This window comes from Eulemur rufifrons, chromosome 1 (assembly GCF_041146395.1).
Source record: "Eulemur rufifrons isolate Redbay chromosome 1, OSU_ERuf_1, whole genome shotgun sequence".
NCBI classification, from domain to species: Eukaryota; Metazoa; Chordata; class Mammalia; order Primates; family Lemuridae; genus Eulemur; species Eulemur rufifrons.
This window is the reverse complement of record NC_090983.1, coordinates 33,060,123-33,072,844: the sequence shown is the minus strand read 5'-3', so window position 1 is coordinate 33,072,844 and position 12,722 is coordinate 33,060,123. Positions and strand designations below refer to the sequence as shown.

Here is a 12,722-nt window from a genome sequence, read left to right as displayed (position 1 = left end):
GGCGATGTCTGATGCGGAAATACTGAACTTACTCAGTCATAGGTGTATCCTGTGCAATAAAGAAATATCAAAAAGGGTAAGAAAAACAAAACAAACAGACACAAAAAGACAAAAATAAAGCAGAAAAAAAAATTTTTTTTTTAAAGAAACTAAAACAGGAAATCCTTGGACCGATGTATTGCTTTGCCAGGTAGGAGTTCACATTATCTCTGGTCGATTTCGGCAGGCGCGGCCTTGCTTTTGTCAGCGCTCTCCTCCTCGGCCTCCACTTTGTACATCTCCTCGGAGCCTTCCTCGCTGTCATTCTCCTCTGACTCGGTCAGCAGCTCCTCGTCCTTATACTCCGCCACGTCCACCGCGGAGCCTAGGTGCTCCTTCAGCTTCCCGTGGTGCTTCACGTGGTACCGCTGGTTCTGGAAGAACTTGATGATGGTGTGTTTGGGGAGATCCAGCTGGGCCGAGAGCGTGTGGATGGCTTCCTGGTCGGGGTACAGGCCTACGTCATGAATAAAGCTTTGCAGGATCCCTAGGGCTTCCAAGGAGATCTTTGTGCGAGACCGGGGCTTTTTGGCACAACTGTCTTCAGTCGGAGGAGGCGGGGGAGGCGCCTCTTCTCTGGGAGGGGAGCTCTCCTTGGCTGGCTGAGACTGCTGTCGGTGAAGGACCTGAGAATTAATAGGGAAAAAAGTGAACATCCGACTCATGATTTTGCCTTGCGAAAGCCATCAGCCCTCTGAAATATGGGCTGTCTGTCTCGCACTGCAGTTAGGCTGTAGGAATTTGTCAAGTCAGGTCTTTGGAAAGCTTAAAAGCATCGCTGGAGATTTAGAATCTCATCTACCAAAAAAGAAGTTCCTAAGAGTAATATTTGCTAACATTTGTATTCTGAGGCACAAAGAAGTTAAGTCATTTGTTGCTCAAGGACATTTGAATTTAAGCAACCTGGCCTCAGAGTCCTCTATACCTTTAACCACCAAGATGTGCCTTCTCTCTGAAGGCTAATGCCAAAGAAACTGGACACAGAGGGAAAACATGGTCTCCATAATCAGACAGCATGGCTTCCAGTCTAGACTCTTCTACTTAGTTGGGTATCCTTGGGCAACCCACTTAATAACGTTAAGCCTCAATTTCATCATCTATAAAAGAAGGATAAGGAACTGACCTCCTAGGGATGTGGTAAGGATAAAATGACACAATTGTTGTAAAGAACAGTGCTTGTCTTAAATCCAGGATTGGCAAACTTTTTCAGTAGAGGGCCAGATAGTAAATAGTTGAGAATTTGCAGGGCCATATAGTTCCTGCTGCAACTACTCAACATAAGCAAATGAGCATGGCTGTGTTCCTATAAGACTGGATTTGGCCAATGGGTCCTAGTTTCTGGCTTAGAGCAAATGTCCAATAAATGATAGTAGTTATTATCCTCGGCCTCATAATTACTCTGAGAGTGTTATAGAGGAATAATTGGTACCTGAGCCAGAAAATCAAGCCTTCATAAAATTAGAAACAACTTTTATTTATTTTCTTTTAGTTCTGATTTTGGTCCTTTGGATTTTCAATGTTTTTTAAAAGTACAACAACTTCCAAATTAATTTAAAGACAACACTGGCTATGGTGGCCCATGTCTATAATCCTGGCACTTTGGCAGGTGGAGGCAGGAGGATTGCTTGAGGATAGGAGTTCCAGACTAGCCTGAGCAATAGTAAGACTCTGTCTCTACAAAAAAAAAAAAAAAAAAAAAAAAAAAAAAAAAAAAAAAAAAAAATTAAAAATTAGCTGGCTGTGGTGGCACACGTCCATAGTGCCAGCTACTTGGGAGGCTGAGGCAGGAGGATCACTTCAGCCCAGGAGTTTGAGGTTGCTAGGGGCTATGATGACACCACTGCATTCTAGCTGGGGAGACAGAGCCAGACCAGATCAAAAAAAAAAAAAAAAAGAAAAAGAAAAAGAAAAGAAAAGACATAACTGTTTCTTTCCACCCCCTACCCCCAAGCTAGCAGCTTTTATTGAAAGCAAAAGTGAAAGTTCTCTCTTTCTCTTTCTTTCTCTCTCTCTCAGGAGTGGGGAGGCTTGAAAAGAGCAGTTGCACGGAAAGGAAGGGGTTTGTGGTCTTACGAAGTCTCTAGAAATTTGGATAGTAATTCCTAGAATTGGGTTCCCTCCCATTTTCATACTTCATATAGTTGTTTTGGAACTGTGCATTTTAAATGACTATTTTTCACTCATATAGATAGACCTTAATATCATTATAAACTAATCCTCTTCTGTATACACTTCCTAATTTTTGGGTTTTTTTCCCACCTAATATTAAGGTTTTCTAGTTGTTGTAATTTAAATAACTTCTCTTTTTATCTCTATGTATGATTCCCCATAAAAAAAAAAAACCTAGTTAGCTTAGATGAAGCTTATTCTTCACCTGCATAATTACTTCTTCAAAATAATCTCTCTGTATAAAATAATTTCCCATTCTAATATTAATTTATTAACTCCTTCAGTCTGACTAAAGAAACAAAGTGCTACGGGGAAGACTGTCCGAGCAACGGGGCTGCGCCCTCAGCGCAGGCCATGTGAGAAGGACGTGAAGATGAGAAGAGGGCGCATGGGATCCTGCTGAGGAGCCTCAGCCACTGCTCACACCCTGCAGCTTCACCTGCAGCGTAGGGGACGAGAAGGCTACCGTGATCTTCCCCCATTAACATGTGTCATGTCAACTCCAAGGCAAAGACCATATTTCCTATACTCAGATCAGTGTCTAACTTCCTGGATCCTCCCAAAACTTTTAAGAATAGTAAGTTTGCTTTTTTAAAAACACATGTTTCTCCTTTTACCGTTCTCTCATATTTTATGTAACCTTTTTCATGTTAGAGTAACAAATTAAACATTTTCCAGAGTTCAGGGGGAATAAGTCCAATCAATGCAGAAGAAAACATGTCTAGTTACATTAAAGACCCTTCCTACCACCATCTCCACCACCAATCCCACCACCACCACATCCTACCCATATGGTCCTTTTTTTTTTTTTTTGCTAAGAAACATTAGCATCAAAGCAAGCATTTAAGGGGAAAAAAAAAATCTCTGCCATTAATCCCAGTCTCGGGATCCATATGATGAACCAATAGTTTCCCACCAATGTGAAAGTGTCAGTCTTCTATAAAGAGAATTTAATAAATATTAGGGCAGATGAAACTGTTCTATAAATTCTATAAATAAAATAATAAATAGGTTTAGGTTTTGAAAATAAGAATCAGTAGCCAAAAGAATAATTGGAAGCAAATAAGAATATCTGTCATAATAAACTGATGGCTGGTGGCAGGAAAAAAAAGTCTAAAACACAGGACTATAAAACAGTGGCACTAAAGTCCCTATAATGTTGACCAATTAAAATGAATGTACTTAGCATTTTCTTTACCACTTTCAACTAAGAGTAAACTCATGCGGTCTGTTGTGGTAAGCTGGCATCAGCAAAAAAGTGAGAGCTCCATTCCTTCAGCATCCTAATTATACCCGGCAGGGAAAGTGGAGCTGCGTGGCCGCCGGTGCCGCTCACCCCAGCATTCACGGCAGGAAGATGTGTGCTCTGAGGCCATAACCTGGGCAGCACAGGCACTGTAATATGGACACCTCTGTGCCAACAGGTGAGGATTTCTGCTTTTGATGAGAGAGAGACTGAAACTATGTGCAGAGGACATACAGGAAGAACATATACTCAAGCATGAGTACTCCCTATTAGAGCAATTGTGCTAATTGGAAAACAAAAGAGAATTAAAATGCCCCATTTTCTAAATTATACTCGCCTTCTGTAGTAAAAGTCAGCATAACGGTTCCATTTAATTGAATAATTAGATTGGTTCTTTAGGGATTTTCCATTGTGTGTTGGTTAGATTTAAAGAGATTTTCCAAAACTATACTTTGAAGTTACTATAATCTTTCTGCATGATCGTGCTTGTTCTCTGTAGGTCCAACCAACTGGCCTGCTTCACCTCCCCCCTCCTTGCTCAGAACTGAGCAGTTCATGTACAGAGAAGTCAAACATGAAATAGAGAAAGAACAGTAATAACAGCTACCATTCACTGATTGCTTATTCTGTGCCAGGCACTTCTAAGAACTTTACATGGATTAACTAATTTAATCCTGACAGTTCCTCAGGAAGGTGCTACTTGGATGGAGAACAAACTGGAAACATGTAGCATCTCAGAGGAATCCTTTAAATTGGAAATCATAAACACAGGGAGCTGTCGATCTGAGAAAGAAGGTTTCCAGTGGACAATGACAAGGTCATTGCCCATCATAGACTAGGTGATGTTTCTCAAGAGATGTAATAGCAAGAGAAGTTATCTACGAAGTGAAATATATAGTTTCTGGTCAGAAAATATAGTGATTCGGAAGCACGTCAATATCTACATGAAGAAGGTTAAGTGATATCGTTCTAGCATCTTCTAACAGACAAGGCAAGTGTCAAAATACAGAATGCCCTCGGGAGCGTCTCCAAAGTGAAACTGTCTTCCAAGTTACCAAAAAGGCTGAGCTTTTTTCCATCACACTGATACTTGTCTTTGACTATAACTCCCTTTCTACTACAATATACATAATATCTGGGATTAAAAGATTCCCAAAGTTATCTGTCCTGTCTTCATTACTCTCCAAATGTTCTACTTATTCTAGGCAGAGAGTTATTGTCTCTGGATAATCTCTAGCAAAAGAACTGCATAATTTCCTCTCTAGCCAACTGCTAAGAATTCTTCTTAATATCATGTAGTGCTTTCTTCTAGTGGTGTAAGTACTCTGAACAAAAATAGAGGAGTAGCCTAATGCTTAAGCTGGTCTTCCCTAGATAGGAAAATCAATCCAAACCCTCTTACAAAATTCTCCCATCTAAAGAGCAGATCAAGTCATCTTTTCTTCATTTTCTCACATCTTGACTAAATAATGTCAAATCTTTTAGCCTCTTCTTCACAGAACAAGTTTCTGAACTCCCACATAACCAAATTTTAGTTTTTTTATCTCTGAATTTCTCATAGCATGTTCTCAGTACCCTGTTAGTTAACTAGAATGCATCAAGTTTGGTCTTTGTCTCAAGCAAGTGCCCCGAGGGTCCTGTCATTAATTGCTGATGGATGGATTTATAAGCAGTTTTGCTCCTAGGCTCATTTGACAGTTCAGGCATATACTTCTGGCTGATTAAATTTTTAAGTCATAAACTTCACAATTATTTCAACCAAGACAGAGAATGTCCCGCCAAGATGAATAGAATACTCAGATTATAGTCTTCTGGAATTTTCTTCATGTTAAGTTTAGTTGGCCATTTTCCCAACTATGTATGCAAAACTAGAAAGACCATGGACTTTGCAGCTTTATCCTTTTTGCTTTTTCAAAACAGGCCCAGTGGAGGGGGAAAAAACTGTTGGTAGCATCTACTAAAGTCAAACGTGCACACACTTTATAAAAACAGAAATGAATGCTCATGCCCTCAAAAGGCATGTTCATAGCAGTTTTAGTTATAAAATCCCAAAACTAGAAACAATTCAAGTGTCTATCAATAACAGAATGGTTAAATAAATTGTGGTATACTTACATAACAGAGCAGTGGGAAAAAATAAACTATTACTATATGCACAAACATGGATAAATATCACACATATATTGTTGAGTGAAAGAAGTCAGACATAAATGACTAAAAACTGTATGATTTCATTTATGTGAAAGTCAATAATAGGAAAAACTAAGAAAAATGTAAGAATAGGAAAAACCTGCAATGACAGTGTCAGCATAATGGTTACCTCTGAGGTTTATTGCGTGGAAGAGGGTGGGAGGTACCTTATGGAATGTTGAAAATATTCTCTGTATTGACTTGGGTATTGGTTAAAAGGATATTTACATGTCTAAAAGATTATTGAGTTGTATAATTAATATCTGTACATCTCACTATATGTAAACTATACCATATCTCAGTATAAAAATTTTTTAAATGCGCCCAGTAGTCAACTTTTATCTATTCCCAACTGGTGACACCTCTCTTCATGTGATTTTCCCAAATAATAGAATGTATCATTCTGGACCGACCTATAACTGTTTATTCCTTTCTACTCTTGACCTCTGCACACTGAATGTCAATTCATCCTACTTCTATTTTAGTTTGACATTTTCTCCATCACAATTAAACTTTGATCTAGTCAACAAATTCATTTCTGATAATTTCTATAAAGAGAGTCATAAAAGGTTTATTTAAAAGCTTCTTTCATAGCTTCTATTATTGATTTTTCAATATGACAATTAGGGATCATAATAGTGAAATATTTAAGAAGCTTTAATAACAACAGAAACAATAATGATGATAATAGTAATACTAGGTGTTAGCATTCATGTAAAGCTTACTATGTGAGCCACATACTGACCTAAATGCTACACATATATTTCATGTTATTTAATTTTCACAGTAATCCCGGAGGCAGCTATTTTAATGCCATTTTATGATGGGAAAACAAGTTCTGAGGGTGTAGGTAATTTGTTTAAGGTGCATAGCTTGTAAGTAGCAAAACTGGGCTCCTTAGGCTTATCTGATTTTAAGGCCCATGCCCTTAAACATATGTTCTCTTGCCTTCTATGAGCAAGATTATATAGGAAAAGTGAATAAAGACTCTAGAGCAGAGGAGACAGACTGTACATAAAATATCAGGTGGTTATAAATACTATAACAACAATAAAACAATGCATAAAAAGGAACATTGGGGTAAGGGGAAATTATTTGAGGTAAGGTGATTCAGGGAAGACTCCCTAAGGAGGCAGCATTGGGGCTGAGGGCTGAAAGAAGTGAGGTCCAGCTACAGAGGAAGAGCATTCCAGACAACAGAAACTACAAGCAAAAAGGCCTCAAGGCAAGAATATACTTGGTACATTTGGAAAACAGCAAGAAAGTCAGCATATTAGAGCTATAGCAACTAGCCACATGTGGCTACTTATATTTACATCGAAATTAATTAAAACAAGAGAAAAAAAGGAAACAACTCAGTTTCTCAGTCATATTAGCCACATTTCAAGTGCTCAACTGTATTCCTTGTGCAGTAATATATTGGACAGCACAGATATGGGGCATTTCCCTTATCAGAGCAAGTACTGTTGGACAGCCCTATGCTAGAGATCAGTGACAACTGAGAGCACTGGGCCAGAGCGTGCAGGGCCTTCGCATTCTACGGTCAGGGTAATGGAATTCCCTCATGACGAACGGCAGTCACATAATGAGGTCTAGCTAAAAAGATAGCAGGACTTGGAAACTGCTACTATTACTAGAGAGAAGGGAAAATATTTTTATTTTTATATACAAAGAAAAATTTAGCTTGTAATATCTAACAATATTACATCAGAGTATCACAAATAGCAACATTATCGTAAAACCATCAGAAGCCTGTATTGGCACTTCTATCCTCTAAAAGAATGGTTAAGGTACATTCAACTGATGGCTGCTTTCTTCTTCAAAGGTACTTATCATATATAAAAGGAATTAGGTTTAAAACAATCTGCCTTGGGTTACAGGAATAAAAAATATGCATCAATTTGTCAAATATTTATGAAGTATCTACAATAATTGGGCCTACTGATTTACAAAGCTTTTTAATAAGGAGTCCTCTATCCAATGATCAAGGATTGATGACTGTTATGGGTAGAATGTAAACAAATAAAAAGTTAAAAGTCCTAATAAGTTCCTTCTCATTTATTTGCTGAAATTTCTATGGGCTGATATATGACATATATGTCTATAAATGGACATGAAGATGGCAATAAAGAAAGAGAAGTTGTAAATACGCTCCAATGAGGTATCAACTGCAAAATAAAACCCAAACGCTCCTTGCCCAGTCAACAAAGCACAACTATAATACGGACACATGTTGTTTCTCTGCCTTCAAAATCAAAAATTTTGAAAACAAAAGGACCTAATAGCACCATGACAAAACTTGACTAAGAAAAATAAAGCAGCTCTTCTTAAAGCTCCCAGTGTTCAAAATAGATTTTGAAGGCTTCAATGAAAACCAGCTGGGAGCCATGTGTAAAATATAATGGTTCTTGCCTGCAGGGAAGGAAGTGAGATCTTGAATGATTAAGTTTAGGAAAGTATATAATTCACTGTATCATTATGGGGTGAACTGGATTACTTATAATAAGCCAAGACTTTGTGGTCCTTTTTTATAGAGAAAATGAGAAATTATTAAGGAGGTGCCTGTATAAGTTGGTTGATCCAGTGTGGTAAACGGATTCCCAGGTGGCCACATCTGCCTCTCGATGACAAGCCTCACCGAGTACTTCAGGTCCTAAGGGGGAAGGCACATCTTCAGGAGACGAAAATACAAACAAGATGACTTTTATCTACATTAATTTTGGGTTAGTATCAGAATTACTTTGACTTGTTTAATTTCACCTCATCTATGAGAACAGAATATATAATTGTTGATTCAAAAAAGAAAGCATTCTTCCACTGCAAGTTCCAAGAAAAATATATTTAACAACAACAAGAACAATGAGTCTTTATAACTCATTAGAATTTGTTAAATAGATCAATGAACACATGCTGTCATTTTAAAAATATATTATATATAAAATATCACATAACTGAAGTTTCAACAACCTACCTCCACCCCTTAATACTCCTTTTTTCTCAAAATCAGTATTAGAGACTATTAATTTTGGGTCAAAAATTCAGTGGGGAGAACTCAGCATTAATGATTAATAACTAATGTAAATATTAATATAACTATCTTATATCAATCGCACCTTTTGGACTATGAGCTACATATTGGCATACCATATGCCTGGCATACAGTGAGTGCACAGTATATCTTTGTTCTGTGGCACTGAATTAATTCCATATTTCTGATTCTTTACTTTCAGATCAGTTATTCTTGTTCAGCACAACTAGTTATTATTTTTCTTACTGTTATTCCTTTTTAGCAAAACTATGTTTAAAAAATAAAGGAGCAGTCACTAATTACAGGAATTTACATCTAGTATGTATCAGAGAGCAGGGATATAATTTTTTTGTTGTTAACATTTCTATGTTCAAAAAAATTCTAGAATATTACATAACCTATAAGATGACATTGTACAGAAGTTGTAAGCAGAAGTTCTGGGGTCACAAAGTTCTGGTTTCAAATCTAGTTCCTAACCCAAAACCACAACTGCTTACTAGCCTTGTGACTCTGAGCAAGTTACTTTCTCTCTCTGAGCCATAGTGTTTGTTAATCTGTAAAATCTTCCTTGTAGAGTTAGGAGGATTAAGTTTGGTAAGGTATGCTAAGTACTTAGCAGAGTTCTTGTCATAAGTAAGGTTTGAATAAGTAGTAGCTATTATTACAAAATGGGAGGAGGATTTAAGAACCAGTAGTATAATGCCTCACAGTTTTCTACAACATGCTTATTACAAAAGCAACAAATTCAGAAATCTGTCCTTTTTACCCCAAAGATCTACAAATCTACAAAGGGCATGTCTACCAATAATTTTTCTTATTTCTTTCACTCAAATACTACATATATCTCTGTTTTTGTTTTTTTTTTTGAGACAGAGTCTCGCTCTGTTGCCCGGGCTAGAGTGCCGTGGCGTCAGCCTAGCTCACAGCAACCTCAAACTCCTGGGCTTAAGCAATCCTTCTGCCTCAGCCTCCTGAGTAGCTGGGACTACAGGCATGCGCCACCATGCCCAGCTAATTTTTTCTATATATTTTTAGTTGTCCAGATAATTTCTTTCTATTTTTCAGTAGAGACGGGGTCTCGCTCTTGCTCAGGCTGGTCTTGAACACCTGAACTCAAACAATCCACCCGCCTCGGCCTCCCAAGTGCTAGGATTACAGGCGTGAGCCACCACGCCCGGCCTATGTCTCTGTTCTTAACATGTCATCTATAACATGGAAGTTGCCTCTGAAGCATTTGTCACATGGAATTGAACCTTAAAGTTACAGTCCTGTCCAAGGTGGTACCTTCTATACATACGTCTGACATCCTCTGAGGAAGATATTCTTTATCGGTGGTTCTCAAAGTGTGGCCCATGCAAGAAGCCCATGACATCAAAACTATTTTCACAGTAAAACTAAGGCATTATTTACTATTTTGACCATGCTGAAATTTGCACCGATGATACAAAAGCACTGCTGGGATAACTGCTGGCCTTTAGCCATAAAAAGCAGTGGCACCAAACTGTACTAGTAGTTGTATTCTTCACTGTACTTAGAATAAAAATCATGCCACTTGCATTTAAGTATATTTTTGATGCAGTGGTAAATTTTATTAATTGTATTAAATCTTAACCCAAGTATACCTTTAATACTCTGTGTGAGGAAAGAGGAAGTATGCATAAAGCACTTCTGTAGCATACTGAAATAAGATGGTTGTCTTGAGAAAGAACACTTGTCTGACTGAGTTGTAAGCTGACTAGTCACTTCTGTCATGAAATGCCATTTTTACTTGAAAAACAACAAACTATGGTTATTCGTATTTGGATATTTGGCAGACATTTTCTTAAAAATAAAGTGAGCCTGGCACTTCAAGAAAAATATTTTACAGTACTTGTTGCCATTGATAAAATCTGACCTTTCAAGCAAAAATTAGAATTTTGGAAAACTTGTAGTGGCCACCACAAGTTTAATAGTTTCCCAATACTTAAAGACTTTTTTGATGATATTGGTGGTGATTTAACAAATGTTTTTGTTTTTAAATATGTCAGACGTATTAATAAAATGTGCCAACATTTGTAAGATCTGCATAAGTCAGTAAACCAATATTTTCCAAATGACCAATGCATGATGTTACAAAGTTATGAATAAGCAAAAGACCCATTAAAAGTACAAGGCAGACTAATGGATTAAAAGGTAACAAAGTATGTAAGTATGAAAAGTTCATCAGTATGGTCTCAGCTCCAATTCCACTTTGCAACTAATCTTTAAGAAACTATAGCATCAAAGAATATCACAATTATCTGGAAAGCATATTAAAATATTCCTTCCTTTTCTAATTACATGTCTGTCTGAGGCTTTTCTTCATTGACTTTAACCAAAACCACATATTGTATTAGATTAAATGCCAAAGTAGTTATGAGAATGCAGTTGTCTTTCATTAAGTCACACTTTAAAATATTTACAAAAATATATAAACCATTGGTACTATTCCATTATTTTTTGTTTCGAGAATGTCATTATTTTCATAAAAATTATAACATTTACATATATGCCTATACAGTCAGCCCTCCATATCTGTGGGTTCCATGTTCACGGATTCAACAAACTGCAACTGAAAATACTTGCGGGGGGGCGGGGGGGAGGAGGAAGGATGGTGTGTCTGTACTGAATATGTCCAGGCTTTTTTTTCCTTGTCACTATTCCCTAAATGATACAGCACAATAACTATTTACATAATATTTACATTGTATCAGGTATTATAAGCAATCTAGAAATAATTTAAGGTATATGTGAGGATAGATGTGGGTCATATGCAAATACAACACCATTTTATATAACGGACTTGAGCACCCATGAATTTTGGTATTTGGGAGGAGTCCTGGAATCAATGCCCCATGGATACCAAGGGGTAACTATATATTATCCATAATTATTTTTAAATTAGTAAGCATTTTAAAAATTCCTCAGAATTAATTTCTAATATGGTAGTATTGATAGATATAACACATCATTGGGGTCCTCAATAGTAAGAATGAAGAGGGATTCCAAGACAAAAAAATTTGAAAACTTTGTACTACATGGATCACACTCAACACATTGCCCTGCCTTTCCTCAATAATCCAGCACTCTATGATAAAATTCAAAAAAGACCCTACAGGTAAAAAAATTCCTACTTGCGTCAAATCACCTAGGAAGACCTTAGAGAATGAGTGTAAGAGAAATTACACATGCATTATGATTTGTCTCTTGACTTTATTACACAAACACATTTTCACAAGTAAAACATATTCTCCAAGATATACAACTCAGCACTATTTCTAACTTCAAATGATGTTACTAGAGTTGGCTCTTATGGTTGTAATTTCACATCCTAACATTATAAGACTTATTAAAAACCATGGTTTAGTTTTGTTGCTTTTTTTGGATTATACAGTATCCTAAGGTCAAAACTCAGGAAATCTGTTATTAAAAAAAAAGTATCCATGAAGTGATGACAAATTGCAGACTACAGGTGTTAGATTACATTTTGACTCCAGGCAGGTTTAATATAAGTTGGTTCCTTTTTACAATTGCTCTTAGCACATACAGCTATAGGAAGGGGATTTAAAAAAAAGAGAGAGAGAGAGAATAAGGAAAAAAAAAAAAAAAAAAGAGTGGTGCTCAATAAAAGAAGACCATGTCAAGAGAAATCAATACAAACAAGCAAAATGGTAGGAAGTCTGACATGGAAATATGTGTTCAATTTCATCCAGCCTTAGTCTGTTTTTTTTTTTTTTTTTTAATATTGTAACCAAGACACTATTGGAACACTGTGTATGTTTTTAATGCAGTTTAATAATTGTTTCTCAAAATAAACACTTTGGTCAAAGATAAAGCATAAAAACACTGTGACACCATACTCTGTTAAACTTTAGTATTGGAGGAAGCATTATTCTTAAAACAGCCTTTGGCTTATATCATTTCCTCTTTGCTAATAAAATGAGAACAACTATGCCGACAATTTTGGTATAGTTTGGGGAGGAAAGGTGTTGCGGTCATTAATCTGATTATTGGGAATGGCCAGGATCTGCA

At 36.8% G+C, this 12,722-nt stretch overlaps 1 protein-coding gene across 1 annotated transcript in view; it reads right to left on the bottom strand.

The window, feature by feature from the left end:
* Positions 1 to 203: 203 nt before the first annotated feature.
* Positions 204 to 12,722, bottom strand: part of SATB2 (SATB homeobox 2) — a 172,841-nt gene continuing 160,322 nt past the window's right edge. Inside the window, exon 11 of the mRNA XM_069468896.1 lies at positions 204 to 665. Within this exon, the coding sequence (XP_069324997.1) occupies positions 204 to 665 (462 nt within the window). The remainder of the gene's footprint in view (positions 666 to 12,722) is intronic.